The 26533-nt window shown below is 35.4% G+C and overlaps 2 protein-coding genes across 2 annotated transcripts; both read left to right on the forward strand.

The window, feature by feature from the left end:
• The first annotated feature begins 1483 nt into the window (after nt 1–1483).
• Nucleotides 1484–12886, forward strand: LOC128233909 (uncharacterized). Its single transcript, XM_052947787.1, has 2 exons — nt 1484–1545; nt 10475–12886. The coding sequence occupies exon 2, from the start codon at nt 10586–10588 to the stop codon at nt 11996–11998; it is 1413 nt and encodes a 470-aa protein (XP_052803747.1). The 5' UTR covers nt 1484–1545; nt 10475–10585; the 3' UTR covers nt 11999–12886.
• Nucleotides 12887–17859: 4973 nt separating this feature from the next.
• LOC128233910 (uncharacterized) lies at nt 17860–25434 on the forward strand. The gene is made up of 3 exons (XM_052947789.1): nt 17860–17991; nt 21508–21711; nt 24388–25434. The coding sequence occupies exons 1-3, from the start codon at nt 17966–17968 to the stop codon at nt 24629–24631; spliced, it is 474 nt and encodes a 157-aa protein (XP_052803749.1). The 5' UTR covers nt 17860–17965; the 3' UTR covers nt 24632–25434.
• Nucleotides 25435–26533: the final 1099 nt, after the last annotated feature.

A 26533-nucleotide genomic window follows, 5' to 3' on the forward strand; every position in this document is an offset into this window, starting at 1 on the left:
TCAGTTAAATAATAACTACACTTAGACATTCAAGTAAAATAAAAACAGTACATTAGATTTCAGTTAACTTTTTATAGCACACACAGATCAAACATTGTTAAACCAGAACACAAGAAGTGCTAATTTTTAACCAGCTATTCATTAAAAATAATATTCTATATAAGTTATTTATTTGCCGGAATAGCTGAACAAGTGCATTTTTTCATATACATGCATCTGTCATGGTTCTAAGTTTAATGCAAAATCTGGGTAACATCACCGGTGCATTATGTAATTATTCAGTGTGACAATAAATTTTACCACATTCTAGCATGCAGCGTTGTGGTTCTGCGTTGCTATGTATTACAGGCTAGCATCGTCGCTGTAAAATTAAACATTGATTGAGGTAGTGGATGGCACTGTTTGGTACATATAACAAATGTGTTTTAACATATTTCTCCAAAAACAAAACCCGCTTCACTCAAAATCATTCAATTTATTTCGATAAAAAATCCAAATGGAAAAGAAATAGTCGACAAACTATCCGAAATCCACAATCCACATCGATGACGGGATTTCTGATAAAATACAGTATTGATTTTATTTGGAGACGTGGTTCATTGTTAGAACAATAAACTAGCAAAATAAAAATAACACACTTACCAAAATCTACAAGATATACAGCGCATATAATTGATTTCCTGTAATGTACAGCGATAATAGATATATTTATTATTATTAGTAGTAGTAGTAGTATTGAAAAAATACCTTTTAATTATTTTGAAATATTGTTATATAGCATTTTTACCCTTGTAGCTCTTCAAACAGCACCTTAACAATATCAATAGCATGTGCAAAGTTTTGAGTCTTGAATCTCAAATTCAAACCTTACTAACTAATTGACAAATTAATAAATAAAGCCTTGATGCGACTATAAATTGATTGCTAGATTTTCATCCCCGCACGCCCCCGCTTTTTCCGCCGCCCCTTAAATTGTATTGACTCAAATAAAAATGTTTAACTAGGGTATGTATTTGCGTATCGGTCCGTTACTGTCTGGGAACAGCATTTGTTCTTACCTACGGTGTCGGTGTGTTTCGATCGTGTTCGTGGTTTGTCTTAAACACATGTATATAGTCCCTTGTACAATAAGAAAGAGCATCAACACATTTTCAACGGTTGAACAATCGTCTACGAAATATAATAAATAACAAATAAAATGTCTACCCCGCCCCCATTAAAAAAAACAATCGGATGAAAATCTAGCAATTAATTTATATTGGCCTTATATTGGTGTTACGAAAGATTTGACTTTTGAGACATAAAAAGTCAATCGATCGTGAAATAAAAGAAGTTATACAACAACAATTTCTTCGTTAAATTACCAACAAATGAGTTTTCCTGGAAATGTGTCATGCGGAAATGCTAGCAAAGTATTGGTCGCAAAACATAGCTTGTCGCGTTGGCTTTTCTCTCGGAGTCAGTGCATGTTATGCCAGTATATCAGAAGTCGTGTGAAATATCGGAGTTGGCTGCTGGTGTGAATTGTTTCTTGCTGTCATACAGGTATGGATTTCGTTTTACTATAAAGTAAGAAAGCATCTCTTTTTAAATTACGGCAAGGTAAACTATTCAAATATTGTAATGAAATTAAATGTTTTGTGTATAGCTTAAATATGTATTTAAAATGTATGTACACATTCGCACTTTGTGAGTTTGAATGAAATGAATACAAAATGACTACATACGAATTCCAATTGTTTCCATTGCATGATTCAAAACATTGTCCGCATGCGTAATGTCAAACACAAAGACATGGATACTATAGCGGAGACTTGTTTGTTTCAGTGTAAGATCGCATTTTATTGCTCATTGTGAGCATCAAAATCTATCATTATTACATTTTTTGGTGTTCACTAGGTGAAAATTGTAATGATCTAACATTCAAACGTAAATATTTTTAATATATGCCTCAAAAGGAATTTAATGACAGTAATAGGTTTTTTTCGGAAATGTAGGCCAAATTGTGGAACTGACGCCCTAGCTCTGTGCGAGCGAATGTTTAAATTGGACGTGAGAGGGGGCTAAAATCTCAAAGCAATGAAAAATATCAAATTTTTGTTTCTGATGATTGAAACGGTAAAATATATTTTATATTTCACCGAAAAATCTATACGAACTTCCAAAAAGTATATAAAAAAGGAAACGCTATGTAATATTGTCTTTTAGGCGTCCATTACGTAGACCAATTTGTTTATCGATTTAATTCTTTTTAACCTGTACCTTATAGATGATATGTGTATAACATTTTTTTTTTCTACGGAATGGCAGTATTTTTCTCGCCGTACATTTATATTGGTATTAATTTTAGTCAAGTAAATCGGTTTATTTTAACAGTTTCTGGGCTAGTAGACAGAGCCTTATTTTGAACACTAAGTCGGTTTATGTTATTTAATATGAATTTATCAAATCAAAGTGGTCGCTCGGCGGTGCTGGGCCTGAACTACATAAATGCCTATTCACAAACACTAAAATTGGTCTTATCCGATCAATAAATTAGTTCTTATAATTTTGGAGTATGATTGTTATTGGTCCGAGTTATAAAACATATATTTCTCGTACACCTGTATTTTATAATATTTATATATTATCGAAATTGAATTTCTAATGAAAATAAATCATTTTGTCGGCTATAATATTAATGCCCATATCTTAATTTATCTTACAACGATTGTAAAGAAATTTATATTAATTCAATTTGCTAAGTCAATCTTGTCGGCACATAAGGAAGTGTTCTAATAAAAGGATATCCCCAACGTCAAGATATTATATATATATATATATATATATATATATATATAGGTCGTAACTGGTCGCGCCAGTGTGTTTTACACAATAATTTCAAAAAATAAATAGTACATATTGAAATCATGTAGAGCTCGAAGCAAAGTATACTGCGTTATAGTATTGCCTGTATTTTAATGTAAGCCAGCCATCATTAGGATGCAAACATGTGTTAGTGCATTTAACATATTAACATCAAGATTATTTTTATCGTTGATTTATATTGATTAACCATTACTTTATTGTGGCGTGGATAACATTTTTGAATTACACCATAATGAAGCTGCTATCAGGATTTCATATATTAAAGGGAGGTCAAAAACGTGCTATGATTATATAGCAATTTTATTAATTTCTTTTTTAAATAACATAATGTATACATTAAAAAACAACGTTTTGTGACTTTAAAAGGAAACTTTACCACAAGCATGTTTTTCTGTTATTGATGGATAGATTACCTGAATTTTCAGCAGAGGTAATCTCTTTCAAAAGTGTCCATCACCGATGTTAAGCTGTCGTGCTCTGTATCTACGTTGTTTTCCGCGTCCTTGCACTGTCCGTCCTGTTGGAAAGTCATTCTTGTGTGTATATTTAGCATATGAAAGTCACGTGGTGAGTGGCGATAAATTTACCGAGGTTTTTTTTATACATACTGGGTAGATATACCCCAGTAAGATTCATAGCGTTGAACACAACGATTATGATTTATGTAAGCTTTTGACAAAATAAAATTCTTGCATTTGAATAATCTGGCCCCAATTTCTCGGAACAGCTCACTAATTTTTTATTTATTTTTTTGCGTAATATTTATTTTTTATTTATCAAAATTTAATTCAAGTATGTATTCTACCTAATGGAAATAATCTACTGAAGCCTGTTAAGCTTAAGAAGTTTCGAGAAATTGGGGCCTGCTGTCTAGCCCCTTTCAACTCCTAATAGACAGTTTCACTGACCGCTGTAGGTTCCATCGTATTATGGATGATATTCATCAATCCAATTTACCATATCGAATAATAAATAGGTTTCGTTCTCGAAGTAACTTTTTTTTTCCTACGGAATGGCAATATATTTTTCTAGCCGTAAATTTATATTAGTATTTATTTTAATCAGTTAGATCGGTTCATTTAAACAGGGATTTGGTCAGTAGACTAACCCTAATTTGAACACCAAACCGGTTACTGCTTGTTACCACATGGGTATTAACAAACTCTAAGGTGAGGGTGAGAGTGGTCTAGAGGTATAGGTGTCCGCCTGTCAAGAAAACGATTGTAGATTCGGTCCCCACAGGGGGTACTTCTTTCATAGCCTCTCGGTATCTTTAGAAGTAAACTGTACCTCAATTATGTAGAATCCATACCTTTGTTAGCATTGCACTTTATCATATTTTAATTCACTCTTTCATTATTTGTCAGTTGAAATGCTCATGTCATCGTCGGATACCACGATACGCTACGGAGCTACGCATTTATAATGGAGTGTAACGGAAGAAAGTTCCGTTGTTGCCGACGATAAATTTATGTACAACTTTCTGAAAGAAATACTAGTTGGCCAATTGTACTTTGGAAAGCTAACACCGTGTACAGCTATCTGAAATAAAAACGGGCTTTGAATTGTACTTTGGAAAGCTAACACCGTGTACAGCTATCTGAAATAAAACGGGATTTGAATTGTACTTTGGAAAGCTTACACCGCCATTCTATGCTCATCTGTACTTTGTATTTCGATATTGAACACCGCAATCCTGTTAACCTAATACATAAGTTATTGCCATAAAAATCTTACATAAATAATGTTCATTTCATCGTTTCTGTAATCATAAAAAACTGCCATTCATATTCCAGAAATGATTTTAATTTCCCACAAGGGAAAACAAAACGGTCACAAAACATTATCAATAATTCAAAAGCGTGTGCTGTAAAATTACTTTGCTGTATGAAATTACAGAACTATGACATCTTCAGGTATGTGCGGGACCAACACAGCAATAGATCATATCGCAGGATTAATGCAAAACCGTTATAACTCAATATGGAAATAGAAGGCGTTACGACAGTCTTCCGCTAAGCCCCTCGAAACGCGTCTTGGACAAGTCCAAACAAATATTGTTTTAGCTTTTCAAAAGCGTTTTTGTTACGCCAAGTGCATTCGTTTTATAATGGCATTGTTGGTGGTAAAATTATTTCTACATCATTTCTGTCAGGCCACTTCATGCGTTTAATAATCAAAACTTTATGGAACTAACAATAATTGTTATCGTAACGATTCTTTATTGCTTCGTTTCCGATGGGGAAAACTGGATGGTGTTGTAGAAGTATCATACTGAACTTTAGGAGGAATTAAAGCTGCACCCTCACAGATTAACCGTTTGACAACTTTTTATTTGTTTTTCCGTCTTCGTATGAGCCAATTTTTTTTTGTAAATGCCCGACAACCGGTAGTATAAGACTGTTGTTTAGAGATCAGATCACAGTTTTTAATATTTACGCTCGGAAATAGATGTTTTGGGTTTAAGAAAAATGAAAAATTCGGCAGTTTTCCAAACAATAGAGATCTGTTCTTATATGTGTATTCCTATATTAGTAATTTGAAAGCATTGATGCCCAAATCAGCTGACTCTGAGACTAAACATGAAAAAGTTGTCAAATCGGTCAAGCTGTGAGAGTGCAGCTTTAAGACATGTTTAGAAAACTCAATTTAATGAAGACATGGTTTATTGAAAATGACTAAGTAACGTAACTGAGGGAGACCACTTCGAAGAGTCAATGATACATAACGTTGACACTATTGTACTAGCCATTTCAGTAAATGAACAATCGCAATCAAACCAGTTAGTTTAAACAACGGTTGTGAAACAAGTTATTACAACATTAAATGAATCACTCTTGTTTGCCGCGATGTTACGCAAGACTGTGGCCTTGTACTGTGGGAGACCGAAGTACCCGGAGGAAACCCTCTTATCCGGCTTGGTGACTACAAACCAAACTCACATTCTGATCAGGATTCGAACCTGGGTCGCCTAGATGAGAAGCGAGTGCGCTAACCACTGCACTAGCAGTGAAACCGAGTCCGTTCTTTCCAAAGATATATTTTTTTCCAGAATTGATATGTATGGTAATTGGTCATTAGTTTACTAAATGGCATAGAGCATCTCATATACAATCATGTTAATTTCACATCCCTGGTGACTCCATATTATTATGGTATCATTTGAAAGGGTTGTGTAGAGAAAGAATATGTACGAATCAAAAATTATACAGAAACGAAATTTCTGACAACTTTTGTGACCTTGAAAATATTGTAAAATTGTTCATTTCACGTCTGATTTCAGATGAATAAAGAACAAAAGCTCAAGTTCCAATAACGCTATTCAGTGTTCAGAGTAATGCCATCGCAAATGGGATCGCCGGACAGATTCAAATGAAATCATTTAGAAGAACTCACATGTTGTCACGAAACCAACCGCCAAATTTCCGTTTTGTCATGTTATGGTTTTTGCTAAGTGAGTTTCTTATAATCTCGCGCATGCGCATTGGCTAGTATCGAGGCATTCGCATGGCCTTTCGTGCTGAACACTAAAAAGTAAGCATTTATTGTTGCTTATTTATTCGATTATTCCTCGCATTGCAGCGCCCGGCTTGCCTGATTAATTGTTTCGAAACACAAACTATTACTTATAGTGCAGTTTCGGTCATTAACTTCAAATGAGATATTAGTATTTAGCTATCATAACCCTTTCAAATGATATGAGGAATCACGTGCCTTAAAGGGGTTCTCACATGGGTCACCACGGGTCGAAACCGATGTTAGTAAACAAGTATGTGACGTTAATTTCTAAATTACTTTTTTGGTAAAAAGTATATTTTTTCTTAGCCTTTAATCTATAGACTATGCTATTTTCTGCTTCTACACGTGTGAAATATTTTAGTTATGCTTGTATTTAAATGATGCAATCCTTAGCCAAAAATTCAACTTGACGGAATTTTGTAGAATGATGCAACGCTGAACTTTCATCGGTTGTGACCCGTGGTGACCCATGTGAGAGCCCCTTTAAGCCACGTGATTCCTCACCTTGATAATCGGCCCCAGGCTTCCAAATTGATGAAAAGCTTGTTTGTACATTGGAAACATCGTTGTTCATGTTACACATAGACATTCACATATCAGAGATATTTTATAGTCATTGTGTCTAATCTAAACTGCGGACGAAATGAAACAAAGTGAACTTGACATTCCTAGCAAGCGTCTGCCAACCCTAAACGCGTTCAAGTGTTTGAAACGCATCAAAATAAGATAAACTGGCATGCATGCACTTGTACGCGTATATGATTGGCAGACGCTTGCTAGCAATTGCCCATTTCTCGAATACATTCGAAAGCAAAAGTAACCAGCTAAATCAATTCCATTCTCTTGATTGAATCCTTTCCATAATGGCACGCTAAGAACTTACCAATCGCATGCACAGTAATACTCGATATCTGGTTGATTGATGCAGGTTAGCATGTCTCCTTAGACAGTGTAAGCTTCATAACATGCAGCCTTTGTCTCTCTTGACACGACTGGGAAAGGTAAGTTTCTTATCATATCTCGGTAGAAGACACTTAAAATACACTCAGGTACTTCAAAACGGTGACAATCTACGATGTTTGAATAGTCTGTCACTGTTGCTATGGCAATGAAGTTTGAAGTATGTTGTTATCGAATTTATATTTTATATCAGCTCTTTTGGCACATACAAGTGCTATATCGTTGGTGCTTGTAAAATATTCTAGGCTCGTCTTGAAAGTCTGTTTGTGACAAAGTTTATATTTGGAAAGTATATTTTTAGAAATTTCAAACATATAAATCACTGTAATTATTCCTTGGGGAATATGTCTGATTAAATCCTTTTTTAAAATACTTACGAAGAAAATGCTGCAAGAATGTCTTCGTCATCATTTTAAAAGAAAGATATTCAAGCCAAAACGTCAATAAAGAGTTTACTAAAGGATATACAGTTAAATTAAGAATTAAAAAAAAACTTTAGAAATTGGAACTGGTCACTGACCTCTTCTCGCCCGAAAATGGAGTTTTTTTTCTTGAATAACTCATGAAACACTGAATATTTTCGAATGAAATTCACAGGGAGAAATTAAATATAAGCATTGTTATATTGATAATATGGGCTTATTGTAGGAACGAATTCACTAGCCAAACATACACAGTAAAATCCACTGAAATGACAGTGTACTGTGCCAAAAATTTAACGCCAATATTTATAAAAATAAAAAAGTCTCTAAAATGTCCCCGATTGGAAACAAAATATTTTCTTTCTTTCTATTTTCTATAAAATTAAACATGTTGCTCCCTGTAATCGAGAAGATTGGGGTGAAATACTTACCACGTTATTAGTAGTAAAAAATCTATAATCCGCAGCGTGAACTAAGTGACGCAACGTGCCGCAATTTCAATAATGTTGTTAAATTAATATTTTCCAGTTGTATGTAAAAAAAAATATCATAAGGCCAAAAGTGTTTTCATTTTTTTGAGAACCGGGAATCTGTACCTATATCATATATCAGGGTGTTTCACTTGTTTCATATAAAATGGTCAAATTTTAACATATTCACTTCAAAAAATGCACAATTCTTTAGTGAATTACAAAAAATTCACTCTACGGCATTAAAAAGTTGTATGGTCGGGTGGAAAATATGGGGTTAGTGGAAGCAAACAAATATTTTAGGGTTTACGGAGAGAGCGACTAATCGGTACGAGCGGAAAGGTGGTTGCGCCATAGTAGAAACATTTAAATTAATGCACCTGATTTGGTGTCGTTCATGCTGTGTTTACGGTACAAAACTGCTCTTTTGGCGAATATCCCATCAACCGGTTGGGGCAAAGCTCCCGCTTTGGATTCCAAATTTTGATCAAGTCACATTTAGGAATGTGAATGGGCCAAGCTATAATGCATACCTTTATAACCTCAACAATAACAACTAACCATGTTCAGAATGGCAAAACTGTTGTATGAAGTTCCCTTGCCGCGGATGTAGTAAATAAATGTACCTTTTTTATGACAGTGGCAGTCGGTTATTGCTAGGGGTACATTTGATTAACAACATGTGCACCAATCTGAATGACAATGAAAAATTGCGAAGTTACCATCGATGCAGCAAATAAAGGTACCTTTTATATGAGCATAACAGTCGGTTATTGCTACGGGTACATGTAAAATTATAGCAAAAAGATAATGAATTAGATTCCATTGTTTCCAAACCATTAACTTTGTCATCTTTTACGGGAAGCTTTGCTGAGTCTGACTGGCGGCGGCCGTGCAAATTTCCCGCAGAAATGGTATTAATTAAGTCAGAAAGCATTGATCAAGTAATAAAACATAATTGACAACATTTTCCTCAATCGAGATATCAATCGAAGTGAACCAATTCCTTAATTGACTTTTGTTCTATTTTGCTTTATCCCCTACTATATCAGTCTCGTGCTTTGCTTTGTAGCACTGAAAAAAGTAAATACTGGTACAATGCGCATATAACTTGTTGATGTCTAGTATCCATGACAACCGCAAAACAAAAGTGTCAGCAGGTATCATATCTGTCTATTATTGATGTTGAAATCTCACTGGGGAGATGATCGCTTTTTACGTTTTCAAATTACCCTTCATTAAATGATATAAGTGGCTTATTGCAAACTGTACGCCCATCCGTCACGCAATGGCCATCGCTCAAACAGGAAACGCCGCAGTGGTAGGAAAATAAATCCATTAGCGGAATTGGTGATGGCCTCGCCGCCGCTGTGAAAAGCACGTGAAGTTTGGTTCTATAAAATTGTTACATTGTCAATCTGTAATATAAAGCAACATGTTATGGGAAGCTCATTTATTCTCTTTTATAAAAGATGCACTCTTACTCCAAAAAAGATAAACTACAATTAATAATAGTGTTTTAATTAACCGACAAAGATGGTAACTATCGAAAACAATGGTTCTTATGAAGGATACCGTGATTATTGTCAAAGAAAGGTGCAGAATACACGGTATTTCTACGTTTTGAGACGATAGTTGATCACTGTTAATTTTTTAGGACCCACCAGTCATTTAATATTTGTTCGTTTTGAGCTATTAAATACACAGTTACATTCTTATTATCAGTTATAAATAGTTTCCATAAATGCACAGAAATAAAATAATTGTTAAATTGAATGCAATATAATCCTTGACGTGTTTTCCCCGCGTAGAGCTGCTTGAACAATCGGCAGCAATTTGCTGCTAATGGCTACGCATAAAAACATTAAAATGATTTAACTAGCAATGATGATATCAGTAAACTGTCGCTAGCAACCAAGCATGCTGTTTGTTTTATTGTGCATAACAGTAACATTCACAGTCGGGATCAAAGAATGGAATTAAGCATCCCAGTGGGGCGGCTTGATCATGTATCCGTAAATTATGTTTAACATACCTCACAAATTCCTCCAATGAACAGCTCATAATTAAAATGACAGCGCTAAAATAAGTGAGTATAATAAGTAATATGTCATAATGTGTCATATATTATATTGTCTATAAACTATTGTTATTTGTTCTATGGTCGGAATCAATTGAACGGCATTTAGTAGAATTGCTGTATAACAGGAAAACGTTATTTTTTAATATTCACAGATGGAACGTAAAATCATCGAGAAGCGACGGTTTAAAAATGCAGAACTGCTCAGCATCTAAGGAGAACACACACGCATTCCGGAAGTCACACCCACTGTATACCAGTGCAGCATGATGGCCACGAGAAACCAGCCCAACGGCTGCTACGCCCGCCAGACGCCCATAACGCCAACAGCCTCAGAACTTGAAATTATCAAGGACACTGTGCGTAAACGGTATGCCGCGCGTCAAAATAAAAATGACGTCGACGTTCAACGGAAGACTTACAACGCCGCTGGTAACGCTAGCAGGACGCCGAACACATTTCTCGTTTATAATGAAGAAACGTTTACTGACAAAAACGTCAGAAAAATTGATGGAGTTAAACGCAAGTTCACAAAAAATTACAGTAAATATGACATTAATGGAAGATTAACCAATTCGAAAACGAACAATACGATGTATACAAACAAAAACTCAGTAATCACGCCATCAAAATTGCCGGGACCCGTCACGTCACAACACAAAGCAAGTGTAAATGTGGAACAAGAAACTCCTCGAGTATATCGACCAATGTCGGCGCGACCAGATTCCCGTTGGCAGCGCCGGGACCATGACGACGCCGACGAGGCGTATTCGACAGATTTCGACAGTGACAATGATAGTGAATTGAGTAAAGACATTGCTATTAGTTCTCCTCCTATACCGAATGACCGTGCTGCAAAGAGCGATCAAAATGTGGACATGAAGTCACTTCCGCCTCGTCCTAAGACCGGTCACGGCCGGCGGGCGCCTGGCGAAAGTATCAGCCCTAGGCCAAAGTCGCGGACCAGAAATGTAGAAAATATGCGTTTCAATCCCAATGAAAAATGGAGCAGTCCAGATGACTTAAAAGTAAGTCCGAAGAAAGTTGAACTAAATGAACATAATAATTACCCTCGTGATAGTCATAGGGAAGACGCTGGCCCTCCGCTTAAAAGTAGCTCAAGAGAGGAGATAGTGCATGGTATTGAACATATGCACTTCGGATTGGAAGACATTGACTTGGATGTCGATCCGGTTGAGTACTTTAATTATCAATACAAGTTTGACACGTTTGGGTCAGGAGGAAACCTGTCATTACTGAAAAACACGGAAACCTATCTTTCCGGCAAGGAAAACCTGTCGCAAAATAGAAATAATCAAAGTGGTTCTCATGGCAACAATCAAAACGAACGTGCAATGAACTTCGAGTCAAATGATCGTCACTATGGTAACAAGGCGCTTATTTCTCGTAATTCAATAACAAACCATTCTGTCACAGGATTCCGGTATGGAAAAAACATGAGCTCTATTAATTCCAAGTACGATGCGTTGACAGGTGCGAACGTGGCAAAGAAACGCCAGGGGCTTTTAGCGCAAGGTATGTACACAAACGCTAAGGTGTTTACAATGGGTAATACCAAGGAACAAATACACATGGATTTTAAGGAAGATCCGGTCGCCGGAAATGCCATACGAAAACCCAAACTGAAAGCTGTGGAGCCACGTGCTAAAAGGCAGTAACATATTAATGTATATAGTATATACATGTACATTGTTTGATTTCTACGATACTAAGTGTACATATAATTATGTTTTATTCATATTAACAATCAAAATCAAAATAGCTAACCGCAAGACAGTTCTGTGTATGTTCAAGTTTTGTAAACCCTAGTTTCATTAGTTGCAATATTGACAAAAGCTGATGTAATTAGCATGCGAAAAATACCTCCTTCCAATATTTACATGTTATGTTCAAGAATGTACAATTATAATGACAGTTCATGTACCCGTCCAGCAAATATTTTATAAGTTACAGGGTTTGTAGGTGACCCGATATGGGATATACTGGACAAGGGAAACCATTTCGGGTGAGAGCGAAGACATAGCGGGTCACCTACTAACCCCTTAACGTATATATCACGTCGACAATCTGTTTACATGTTTAAATGTTTCATTTATTCATCGGAATATTCATCGGAATCAGAAAATAGACGCCATTTTGGTACGATATAAATTTGGTGCCCCAATATGGAAAAATATGGGTTCACCGCATGACCAGTCGTGGACTTATGGCGTTAAATCATTTATGTTGGAGGCATGATATATGTGTATTTTGGTTGCATGGTAATCTCATATTATTTTGGTAGTATTTGTTATTGTTTTGTGTGCAGAAAAAGAAATACCGCAATTGATCTAAATTAAAAGAAAACAAGTTGGTTTGGCCTTCAAAGATGGCAATATATGTCATTTATGTCCGAGTTCAGTTGAAATATAGAGCAAACGCCTTGTATATACAAACTGCAAAAATGCATAGGACGTACGTTCGGTCATTTATTGTACATATTAAGTTGCGGTAGGCAAATATCTGTAAAATGATAACAATATAGTATGTGGTCACCTGAGACAAATATCAACACTGTGGAGATATCCGAGAACTAGCGTATTTGTGGGTCGTATTCCTTGAAGGGACACGCTCATGCTTTTGTAAAACGCAATTTTTTTGTATGACGAAATAAAGTGAGGCAAATCATTAGGGGTGTTAAAATGAAGATATTGACGGCTGGAACCCTTAATCAGTTAATGTTGATATTTGGTCAAATATTGTCTTTGAAATCTACGATTTTGAAAACGCTAGTAACGCGATTCAACAAAAGGCTAACAGGTTATAAAAGTTATCCTTGTGTATAAGTATGAGTCCTTGAAGGCATGAGGTTTTGTTGTCAGTTTTCTGGGGGGGGGGGGGTTCATTGACTACCGGCGTGGGTTCGCTCCCCACTTATAACATAATATCTATTTTTATACTTTAAATGTATTTTTTCTGTAAATTCGATATCAAAGAGTAAAATAGTTATGAGTTTTCAGATGCATCAGATGCATTACCGGAAAACAAAATCGTGGAAAAACATGAGCGAGTCCCTTTAAGTCATTAAAGCTTGTTAATATTTTGTAAAATTACTTGTTATTTTTTAAAACCGAATGTGTTAAATATTATCAGCAAATGCATTAATATAATTTAATGATTTAGATTTTTCTTCATATTTGGGTGTAAAAAAGTTGAAAGAAATCTCTAAGATGCTTTAAGAATACGGCCCTTGGGGCGAAATCCTTTGGAAGCCTAAACATTTGTGGCTTTGTTGACAAGAAATATTATTATTATAAACAGAAGGTTTAAAAAGTCGGTTTTACATCTTGTCTAATAAGTCTGAAACTCTCAATTAATATCACAACATTAATAGGCACACATTTGCATTTGTACTGAAGTGCTTCGATACACAAAACACTTTGGCGAAGTATCCAACGGTTTTCGAGAGATTAAACTTCTCAAGTATTTGTTCGAGTTCATTTTGGTGGCCTACAGAAAATGGAGCCAGCGCAGCGTTCCAAAAGACATCGTTCCCATTTCAAACGAGCAGCCCGACGACGCCGTTACAGCATCAATCCCACATACGGTCTGTTTGGTCCAACAGGCAATGCGGTTTCCTGCTCCCCCTATATCCCATATCGGGTCACCTACTAACCCCGTTACGTATATATCACGTCGACAACCTGTTTACATATCTAAATGTTTCATTATTCGTCCGAATATTCATGGGAATCGGAAAGAAGACGCCATTTTAGTACGATACTGTATAACAATATGGAAAAATATGGGGTGACCGCATGACTAGTCCAGAAACTATCATCGGATTTAATGCTTTCTAAGGAGAGTTATTAATGTAGTACCTAGTAGGATTTATATTTGAAGTCCATTGACGGTCAGAAATGAGACTAAAGGCCGTCGCTGACCACTGCCCCGGTGTGGATTAATCAAAGAGATCATGACCACATTTCATCATGTGTCTATGGACAAAAGTCCACAGGTAAGTAATGAAACCTACCGTTGACAAATCTTCAAGGGAAATTGGCAGTTTATATAATTTCCCCCTATATTTAATTTAAAAATAGTATTGTTTATATATGTTATTCAATGCAAGTAATTCATGAAAACAATATACTTTGTTACACTACTCACTGATTCTGATAGTAAATATATTAAAGGGAGGTAATATAATTCCTAAAATATTTTACTATTGAATCGGTTAACATTGTCGGTTAACTCTGCTACACTTTAACGCTCTACTTCTACTTGGGTAATATTTATGTAGTGTTAACCGAATATAAACCGGGGTTAGCGACCTACGATAATCGATTATCTAAATAAATACCATCAAGATTTCATGATTACATTGTGGCAACAATTCCGGCATTTTAGAGCCGTGTCTGAGATACTGTATCTTTGTTTATTTCGATAGGTAAATCGCTATCCTACTATTGACAAGCGTGGTGAAACGGGAACTCATTTATCGTGTCATTGGTCGGCGCCCCAGGAGGGTGCCGGATAGGTTTGATGTCGTCAACTTAGGGACCAGTTAATAAATTGCTGAAGAATGCTGTTGATATGTTCCACATAGCACGACTAAATGTGAGGGACGGTGTCTTTTAAACAGACAAACAAACGTTTACCTAAATTGATAACGAAGTTTTAAATTATAACAGGCTCGTACATTGATTGCTGAGAATGTTCATTTAACATGAAAGGCTGAAGGTTACACGCTACCATTACAAATTCCTATATATTGCTCAATATCCGACGCAGTAATCTCCATTGGCGAACAGCGCGACAACCCATTGGACGTTTTGAAAAACTAATAGTATACAGAATTCATTTAGAGGACAGCTAAACATTGCAATATATATATATATTGTGGTTGATTTTTTCACTTTTGCAGTGCGATTCAACACCATGAACAATAATGAACAGTATTCTTTTCTAATTTATTTACTGTCATAACAGTGAAGTGTATTCACTATTACAATTGCCTTCAATTTATACAGTTTTATAAGTTTTTCGAGTGCTCATACATGTATGCCTAATATTTTATCTTTGAAGTACACAAACACGTTTCATTGTTGATCTACTTCAATTTTTATCGCACAGACTTCATGCTTTGCCTTTACATTTGTCTTCTGTATACATGCTGTTGCAATTTATGTCGTTGTATACCTGTCTAAAATTACAAACGAGATACGAAAATGTGTCATATATACGGAAATGTGTAAAACATACGAATATGTGTCGTATATTCCAGCATGTGTATTATATACGAACATACATCATACACACAAACATGTGTCATATATACGAAAATGTGTCATACGTACCAGCATGTGTCAAATATACATGAACGGACAAACATCATACATACAAACATGTGTCATATATACGAAAATGTATCATATATACCAGCGTGTGTTTTATATACAAACATGTGCCATATATACGAAAATGTATCATATATACCAGCGTGTGTTTTATATACAAACATGTGTCATATATACGAAAATGTATCATATATACCAGCGTGTGTTTTATATACAAACATGTGCCATATATACGAAAATGTATCATATATACCAGCGTGTGTTTTATATACAAACATGTGCCATATATACGAAAATGTATTATAGAGTTAGAATTTATTTCAGAACACAATAGGCAATATACCCATGCGTACACACTCAGTAAAATACGTATATGCATAAATCATAGTCAATGGCCATTCATCTTTTAATTAAAACTTGTTATAACAATCACCTTACCAAAGCACAGCATGAACGTAGCGAGAGGAATCAATAAATATTATACGTTATAAACAAATAAGGTCTCTCTCAACTCGAAAGCTTTTAATACATACATCGATAATTTTCTACTTAGATAAGTATTCTAAGAGGTGAATAATTCTATAAATTCATTCATATTCGGTCTTGATAAATAATATTTATCTATGTGATAATGTTAGTTTTTTTTCTTATATCAGTCTAAAATTTACATTCTAGAACTAAATGAAATTTATCTTCTAGTACATCATACAATTGGCATTTTCTTTCTGGATAAGGTATAGCAGCTGGTTTATGCCATCTACCAACCTCAACTTGTAATCTGTGTGCAGACATCCTTAATCTTGACAATGCAATATTATATTAACATCTTTTGAATACGTTCATGTGTCAAACATGCGGACATGTGTCTAATATACATTCAAAAGCATTGTGTATTGAAACAACGAAAAAAGGGAATCCATGTCTGATCAAGAGTGTGTTTGTTTTTTTTTAACTATTTGGATGAAAGATATAGACTGCTACTAATTAACGGTATTTATTCGACGCTAGCTTAGTACAGATTGCTGATAAGCCTGGCCACTCGCAGGAAGCCGATATCATATTACCGCAAAAAGCAATGCGAACAATAATAAAGATTCTACAGAATTGAGAAATAACCCATTTTTGGAGTTTCAGTTTAGTATTATTGTATTTTTAAACCAGTCATATCACCTCGGTGTATTTATTCGGATAGCATAATTGTCGGTGAAGGTCAACTTTCTTGTACTAAATATATCTGTGAGGGGAATGATAATATCTACTCACTCATAAACTGTATCCTACTCGATAACATGATTATTGATGATAAAGATCTAATTGATCGCCGACATATGCATGTACCCAGCAACCCGCCGAGTTCATGAGCAGGCAACGGTGGGGAGGCTGGGGTAGCATGGCTACTAGGAAACAGTTTTGGCGAGACAAAAATTAAGTAGCTTTCATTTTCGGTGCAGACTGGAGTCACGCGTGCGTCGTTGTTTACTGACGTCATGACGCGCAGTAATTTGAAATCACAATTGCCGTCAAATAGTTCCAAAGAACATCGCATTAATAAAGCTTAATGATGTTTTTTCTTCACACAAAACCGTTTGATTTTGCTTTTTTGACACGTTCTTATAATACTAATTAGTTGCATTAACATTTTTATTTAGATAATTTCAATTGGCGCGTTGTTGCGCGTCACTTTGTTATTTTCCAGCACTGTTCAAATGACCGGAAACACTTGATCGTTATGTAAAAAATGTATAATACCGGTAAATGTAAAATTCAAAGCTAATATATCTAAATCAAATGTAGCTGCGTTGATTTTCGCAATGACTTCAAATGGAACTTACAAGGAATTCCATTTTTAATAAGTCGCGTTAATCTTCTTGTCAACAAAAATAAGCAAAATAGTACCACTCTTAAAGGATATTTAATATCATGTCTCAATGGTTTCGAATGGTACCCAGAAAGTATTCCATTTGTTATACATTGTAATTCGCGCTAATTTTCTTCGCATCAAAAATGAGTCAAATACTTCCCATACTCTAAATATAAATAAAAATATGCTCAGGTGGAGATAAAATCCATGATCGGTATTTCTTGAAGATAATGATAAAGATAAAATATTGATGGTGCATACGATATACAATTAATACAACATGAAGCATGGGGCCAATCTAACAGGAAGGCTTATGGGAAAGGACTCCACCCGCTACCTATGTACCTGTAGTGTGTCTTGCCACAGGAGTGAACGATTGATCGACCTCTGTTATTCACTGATCTCGTGCTGATTGGAACATAAACATGGCTATGAGACGAGGAAAAGTGCCGTAAGTTTTTGTATTTTTTTTTCGTTCTGTATATTAATTATTTTGAATACTGCTGTTGGTATATTGACGATTTTGTTTCTTTTTTTAACTCTTACTGAGGACAATTCGAGCGATGTTGAAACAGGATACTCGCGCTTACGTTGATTTTGAACCTTAAGGTACCATTAATATAGCTAATACAAACTGGTTTGTGTTTTAACATATTTATGGGGCAAAAACAAGCGTGATATCTTATTTTTACCGGTAACATTCAAGAAACCATAAGTCATGTGCTTGCTTTTAAGAATGCGAAGAGATATTCTGAAATTAATATCACAGAGTTTTAACCACATAGTTTCTCGCAGTGCCTAATTACCAAATGTTTTTCAGTGCTCGGTAGCGTGGTATAGTCATTACCTCGACGAACCACGCGAATGACTCGATACTAGTTATGAGTTTGTGGTTTTTTTTTCGTCGATTTTCCATGTTATGCCAAAGTCTTTTGATGATTATTAGTCAACGCATTTCAGGAATATTGACATGCTTTCTTCGCAAACCAAAACCTTAATTTGTCTTATTGCTTTGTGTTCTTCAATACGAAAAAAGAGTCGGGGGAAGTAGTGGTGGAATCATTCGTTCCAATGCGGTACCAAATATTTATTGAAAACTATTCTTTGTGTCGTTAAGGCTAAGGCCATAAAATAAGCTATTGGCTACTTGGCGCGTTCTTATAGTTTCATTATTATTGTTAACCACTATTATTTAAGGAAATGTATATATAATTTTAACTCTTTTTAATAATAGTAAAATTTATTTCTGAATAGATTCTTGCTCATACTAGAACGGCAATAGAATCCTTCCTGGCGATTGTTCAAGTTAGACATAAACTATTACAATAACCAGTTAACTCTTGTTTCGCTGACCGCTTCAAAGAAGAAATCCCAACATGTTTATAAAGATAGGCCACGAACTACTTAAAACCCCCAATGCACTCTTGTTTCGCTGACCGGCGCCTCAAAGAAGTTACCTCGACATTTATAAAGCCTAAACCCTAGTAAACGTTTGTTTTTTTTCTGGCCTTTTTAAGGCAGTAGCATCAACATTTATTTATAAAGATGAGCCATAAACCCCTAGTAAACTTTTGTTTCGCTGACTGTTTAAAGGCGGTTATACCGACAGTTATCAATAAAGATCGGCCATTATTACACACCAAAAGTGAACCCCTGCTTCCCTGACCGTACCAATGCGGTACCCAAACATTAATTAAGAAAGATATGTTGATGCATGTGTGGCCTATTGTTGTGGCTTTCTGTGTCTGTTAGCCATTGGCCATTTACCGGGTCTTCGTAAAATGTTTGTCTTCTGGGCTTGGCACTGTAGTTTACAATGTATTATTTGAATGCGTCATCACGTTTGATCTCCAGAGACTCTATTAATTCTCACATAATGCCAGAAGTTTTGTAAAGATAAGTGCCATACGTAATGCTATAGAAAAAAAACTAAACACTTAAAAACATTTTATATTCAGCATAAGCTCTACTCATTTCCTCTACAAAACAAATTGTCTATACTAAACATGTCATGCAGATAATATGCTTTTATTGTGAAGCAAGAATGTCTCAGTCATACCAGGGGTTGGAATACCAAGAAAACGTAAAACAAATATATATCGTTGGTTATTGTTCTGGGCGGGTATTTTTATACAATCTTAGGTAATTTCTTGACTTAAGTCGATTTCTCTCTTCTTCCAAGGTCAAATTAAAAGAAAAGTATAAGTGTTTTAAAATTAAACGTATCTATGTCGATTTAAATCAATGTCTATTAAAAAGTTCAGATATATTTAAATTATTATATCATATAAGCAGTGAAATAGTATTACTTTACTTAGGAAAATGACTTAAGAAAATAAATGACTTAAGATGTTTTATGAATATCCGAAACCGGCTATCTTTAGTCGAGTTCTTTAAATTTCCATTGTCAAATAAAAAGAGATGAATTAGTGCTTTTAACATTCAAGCATGTGTTTTCAATAAAGTCAATGAAAATAATGTATTTTGAAAATAAATTAATTTTTATTTCATACGACTGAAGAGATACTAAAATTAGGAATATCATATACCCAATGATATATGTGTAGTAATAAAAAAGACGAAGTATATTTTTTTTCTGGAAATAAGATAAGAAGAAATTTAGATGGATTTTGCGGTAATGAGCTGTTTGCCTTCAAAGCAATCGGTAGGTATACATGAGGAAAATTAATGAGAAAAAGCAAACCTGCTTCCGGGTGTAATTCAATGGGCTTGAAGTCAAACTAAACAGAAAATAAGATATAGTTTATTAAGACTCCTACAAGGTGTATCGTCAAGGTAAGTCGTAATCACATGTTAACAAAAAAACATAGTAAATACACAGGTAATAATAAATATGATGTTTGTTCACACAATGCCTCTTTCACATATAAATATCGTTTTATGGATCGTAATATTCATATCTAGGATGACAACACAGACAAACTAATATAGTTCTTCACGTGTACGGTTATATATAAAAATATTTTTATTAACGGGTGAACAGTAAGTCTAAGGCTATAAAATAAATAACGTACGCTTTTATGTATTATACCTTAGTAATGTTATGCTCAATGAATTGAAGTTTGAATTATGTACACAAAACAGTAATCAAAACAACTATCAAGAGATCGAAATCATTCTTATTAAACCCTCCTCAAAGGTTCTAGTTTGAAATTCCGAGACGACTTCCCAATCATCGCATTAACGTCATCAAATACATAATACAACACAAAACATAGGTTTCTTGCATTAATTGTGCACACACTGCAAGTACTAGTACTGCCACATGTTACCCCCTGTACCTAATTGTTCTGTCTGTACGTGTTATCAAACTCCAGTGATCAAAATAGAAAGAAATCGCACATGTGGTATCAAGCGTTAACTTGAATAATAACTCCACTCTCATCGGTCCAAAGAAAAGTACATTTATTAAGGATCTAGCAGTAATTAAAAGCACATCAGGGGCTTACCTAGCCATTCGCCAGTACGTCCGACGTATAAATCAGTTAAGGTTCCCCACAAAAGACAAAGGTGCTAAAACTGAAGGCTAATGAGTTGTTTATGCGAAAAACGCTTTGCTTCTTAAAGTTGTAATTTTACTGAAGGTTGGCATTCAAAATGGTAAAAAAGGTTCTTTCATTATTGTATTATTTAAAAACAATCTTCGTTATGGGACACCCTGCCCGCACACACGTACCAATATAACTTTTGGAGACCACTCTTATGAAAGACCTTCATATTTCTACAACTCAGTCAAGTATATTGGCGTACAATTCAAAAAGATCCAGGAACACCCCTGCACATATAGTATCATGAATTTGATATCATAATAATTAATTTATGATTAGTGTAATCTTCCATTTCAGTCGAACGGGATGATAGTTTTACATGAAAACCAGGTAAAAATAATGTTCTAAGAAGGCTATGATGATAGTTTCAATAACGTTGCCACATTTCTTATTTGCAGGCCGGAGGTTATGGCAGTGTTCGAGAAATACATGAAGAACAACGTGCGAAACCTGAAGAAAGACCAGGCAATGACGCTCTTCTCTAACGAGTTTGGTCTGGATGAGGAGCAGTCGGAGATCATGTTTCACACTTTCGATAAGGATATGAATGGCATCATGTCCATCTGGGAGTTCCAGCAGTTCTTTATGTGCATGGGAGACCAGTAAGTGAACGCTCTAAACTGATACACAGTGGGTTGAGGATAGATGGGCGATTAAGGGTCTTAAAACTGCGCTCTCACAGATTGACCGTTTTGACAACTATTTTTATGTTTTGTCTTGGAATGCACCAATTTTTGCATAAATATCTGGAAAGCAGTGATATAAGACTGGTGAGAAAATATCAGATCGCAATTTTTAATACTAACGTTGGAAAATCGAAGTTTTGTGGCTAACTTGAAGCGTTATTAACGCTTTCAGAAAAAATAGGCATGCCAAAACATCAATTTTCGAACGTAAATATGAAAAACTGCGATCTGATCCTTCATCAGCAAACTTATATCTCTGGTTCTATGACATTTTCGCAAAAACTGGCTCATTCCAAGGCAAAAATGAGAATAAAAAATATTAAAACGGTCCATGAGAGTGCAGCTTTAATTGTACTCGTGGGGAAACCTAAAATCATATTTGATATACCCTGACAGATAGCGCTTCAGGAGGTTTATGACTTCATCAAATAACATGCTTTGTCACTGCTTATGCATTTCTAGTGTTTTATGTGCCAGGGTGTGAAAACTATGATATAAGTTTTTCCATGAGTGTCATTAAGGCCCTGAATCGCTCACCTATCCTCCAGCTACTGTGCTATTTGCATTCGTAACTCTTCGGCCAGTTTCTGCAAAAAAAACAACCTCGGATGAATATGGACGGTTTAAGGTGTCAGAAATCGGTACAATTTAACTACGCTGCAAATAGATCGCGTAGTAAATTCGATTTAGCGGTTAAACTTAATGACTTAACTCTTGGGAATCTTAATTATGTTTGCAATTTTACACTTCACTGGCAATACAGTTAAACTTGGATCTACAAATACAAGCTTAAACACTACATTTAATTAATAATATAGTTCAAAAGTTTACGAACTACTTCTACTGTTGTACCGGCATACATCCGAGGTTGTTTTCGTAAAAAATGGCCGAGGAGCTCCGAATGTGCTAGTTGATGTGCTATACCCCAGCAAGCAAAGGGGGTCGTTTTGAAAGTTGGTGCACTTGAACACCAGGAATTGTACTAAAACTTCACACATTTTTTGGCAGTATTGGTCAAGTAGTTCAAGAGTTATGTGTCCTTTATTTGATATAATTATCGAGTACATGAGGTATTTTTCACGAGCCAGAACCTAATCTCTCCGTTACTTGTCCTTGAACTTTGTGAAATGATCTTAATATTCATAAACATTGTCATATCGGCTGACATATTTTGTCGGTAGCCACGGAATAGTATCCTTGGAGTTTGTGTAGCGAACTACCTGCATATAGTTTAAGAGTGAGTGTTCTGATGCTTAGTATATATTTGCAATTAGGACTGCTTTAGATATGTGTAGTGCCTGACATTAAAGTTAAGAGAGAGCTAGTGCAAGGTGAGAATTATAACTATTGAGTGCGCGTTTTAATAATAGTACATATTTTGTAGTAATTAAAAAGTAAAAAAAAGTATATTTGTTTTATGGTCTGCCTGATATTATAAGTATCTTCCATGGCCGTGAGTGTAAAATAGGTTCATTCCGACCCGAGCGTAGGGTGTTTTGCGGAAACGAGGTTTACCGAGTTTCCACAAAACACCCTGCGCGAGGGTCGGGATGAACCTATCTTATACGAGCGGCTATGGTAGATGCTTTTTCTCCCACCTCAGTTAATCAAAATTAAGTAAAAATGCATATTTTTGCTGAAACTCTTTTGTGCTTAGTGAAAATAAGTGCGTATGGATATGCGATAATTCGTGGTTGTCATGGATATGCGCACAGTGATTCAGATTACAAAATGTATGTTAATAGTCAAATCGGTCTTTAAATAGTTCTATGGAGGGTGAAGCATTATTTCTTGAAAGTTGCGTGAAAACTGTTTTATGGTGACATTTGAAGCGAGAAATAATTGATTAGCGTTCTAATTATTGCCACAAGACAAGGTTTCCATGATGCTACAAACGACAGTCTTCAACAAGGGAGGTAATTTCAATGTGGCGACCATTAAAAAGGAGTTCCATACGGGAATTTTATCTTCGCCCGTGGGTAAGATAAGAATTTCTAGCATGGTTAAATTATTGGATCTACATATTTGAGGTGGGAGAAAATGATGTCCTGTGGCGAGGCTGTGTGTAGAAGTAGTCATTATTCCAGTGATAGTTCTAGTTTTATTGACCTTGAGGTCTTTTTGTCCAATTTGCATGTCAACGTTTGAGAAATATAAGTCGTTAACATTAAACGTACTCTCTTTGGTTTTAACGAATACCTTCAGTGATTAGCTATAACTGTGATCGTTGGAATTTATTTTCAATTATTTCCATTATTTTTGGCAATAAGGTATATCTTCTAAAGCAATCTAAATTCGACGATACCAGGAGGTAAATGACTTCCTTTTTCCGGTTTTAAATGTATTAATACGCGGAATCGGAATCATGTGAAATACTATTCAAAAAATTATTTCACAACAGTAAAGCATGCGATAAATGAGTAAGCTATGGTTTTGCATATTGCATTTTTTATAGATATGCCGAACACATGCTATAAAGTATGTCCGTGAAATAATGTGTCCTATTAAAACAGTTATTATGACAGCTCCAGGTGAACACGTGCTGTTTTTAAATTGGTGTTTCGTATCTAACTCACCATTTGTGTTTTTCAGTTGTCAAGAAGTGATCGCCAAATTTAAGGAGATTGACGCGGACGGAAGTGGAAAGCTTGACGCCGATGAGGCGAAGGAGGGGCTGAAATCACTAAAGACGGCCACCGGCAGAAACCTCGAGGAAAAGGAGATTGAGTTCTTCCTGAAGAGTGCGGTCGGCGAGGATGGATTAATTGATTTGGGCGCATTTACGAACTTACTGTATACGCTTAAGTTGTACAAGGCGCCTGCGCCGAAGAAATAGTTCCTAAATATACAAACTGAATCGTGTTTTGTTTTATTTGTTTAACTATTATCAAGCATTCAGCAAAACTTTGTTCCTAAATACTTCGAGATCATGGGTGCAAGAGGAAGACCGGCTTATGGACAAATATTAAATGTATACGTAAATGTTGTACAGCGCTCCTGTCCGGAGTTCAGTTTAGCCTAATTAAAGGAGTCTGCGATTTTTGTTCCCTGCTTTCAGGGTATGTGTTGTTATGTAACAGGGAAACAAAACAAACACGTTTGTTAACGTAAGCGACTGGTAGCCTTTACTGAATCCAGGGTTGGTTTATGACAAGGTATGGTGGGAGTATCGCACAGGGAACGTAAATAATTTAATTCCAATTTTTATTTATATTGTATAATAATGTATATAATTACATAAAAAAATAACATTATGAATCGATTTTGACACCTATGAAAAATAATTCAATTCAAAACAGCCTTTTTTCTTTTTGAGTGCAGCTTTTTTTTAATTTCACGTCGTTAAGTTCAACATGTTATTAATTTCCATCAAAAGAAATCTTAGTAAAATCATTAATGACCTCATTATTGGTCATTTGCTGTAGTTCCGCTGATAGAGAGTTGGCGTGTTACTTAACATTAAAACTAAATTATGGTACCAGGGTTGCATTACATAGCAAGCACATCAGTTGTAATAGTTTTGTCTATTTTATATTTCTTTATATGCTCAATATAAGTTTTTGTTTGTTTTTGTTTTAGCTCTATTCTTGTAAATAAGTAGTGTGTATAACTGTTTATTAAATCATCATTTTAAATACATTGTTCTCTTGTTGATTTGTTATCATATAATCGAATGATGCAGCACCCTACAATACACAAGTAGGACAATCCCAGCAGCTTTACATTTAAAGAAGGTCCTGTTTAAAGTAACAATGACCAATGACCAACAGTCACTAAGCGAGATTGGCGTGATGGCTTTATGTTTATTTATACTCGCTCTCGGGCAATGCCAATTCGACGAGTGCTCCGATAATTGTTTAAGTCATATAAGGTTTTTGGGTGAGGTGTAAAGTCGAAGAGAAAAATTCAGGGCCAAGGATGAGGTTGTGTTATAACCAGGAAGGACGTCTAAAATGTTACAAAATCAAGTTTCAATAAGGAACAACGTGCTTTATCAGCCTGATGATTGATCTACCTGTTAATGAGTGATAAACGCCCAAATTGCATCAGCTTTACAGTAGACATGGCTATATGCGAATGCGCAGCTATAGCAATTGACTTATTTACGAAGAGTCGTCTTCAACAATATGTTACGATTCTTCACAAATAAGATACTAAACATTTTAAACATCTAGTGCCCCTGATTGGCTGACAATGTAGGGCAAGCACTAATCTCAATATGCGGTACCATATCAGAAAAGTTAGGCAATACCCGGCGTTATGTGTAATAGTTAGATAACATGAAGTAAATTCTTTATAAATAAGAATGGGCGGAGTGAGCGTAGCAAAAGAGCCATTCTTTAGTATTAAGAAATTCCTTCAGGTCATCTAACTGACTAAGAAATCAACCTCATTGGCTGATACATTGACAAGGCAAACTCTGACGCAATGAGTGTGTATTGAATGAGTGGCAGTAGGCGGACCTTTAAACACCCGCGAAAGACGAAACTCGTTATGATTAAGTCTAGTACTTAATGATTGCCTTTCTGCAATTGCATTGGCTAAAATGAAGGTTGTTTTATAAGTATAGTGAGGTCATTTTACGGTCAATATGAGGTAAAATAGGTTATTACGGTCAATATGCGGAGTATACGTAAAGTTAGGCCATTACGGTCAATATGCGGTAGTATACGTAAAGTTAGGCCATTACGGTCAATATGCGGTAGTATACGTAAAGTTAGGCCATTACGGTCAATAT

This window comes from Mya arenaria, chromosome 5 (genome assembly GCF_026914265.1).
Source record: "Mya arenaria isolate MELC-2E11 chromosome 5, ASM2691426v1".
In the NCBI taxonomy this organism is placed as follows: domain Eukaryota; kingdom Metazoa; phylum Mollusca; class Bivalvia; order Myida; family Myidae; genus Mya; species Mya arenaria.

Excerpts from the sequence above, each read along its gene's own strand:
- LOC128233909 (XM_052947787.1), top strand. The coding sequence starts at position 10,586 with ATGATGGCCACGAGAAACCAGCCCAACGGCTGCTACGCCCGCCAGACG.
- LOC128233910 (XM_052947789.1), top strand. The coding sequence starts at position 17,966 with ATGGCTATGAGACGAGGAAAAGTGCC. Across the intron at positions 17,992-21,507 it reads ATGAGACGAGGAAAAGTGCC|GCCGGAGGTTATGGCAGTGT; the intron begins GTAAGTTTTTGT and ends TCTTATTTGCAG. Across the intron at positions 21,712-24,387 it reads TTTATGTGCATGGGAGACCA|TTGTCAAGAAGTGATCGCCA; the intron begins GTAAGTGAACGC and ends TGTGTTTTTCAG.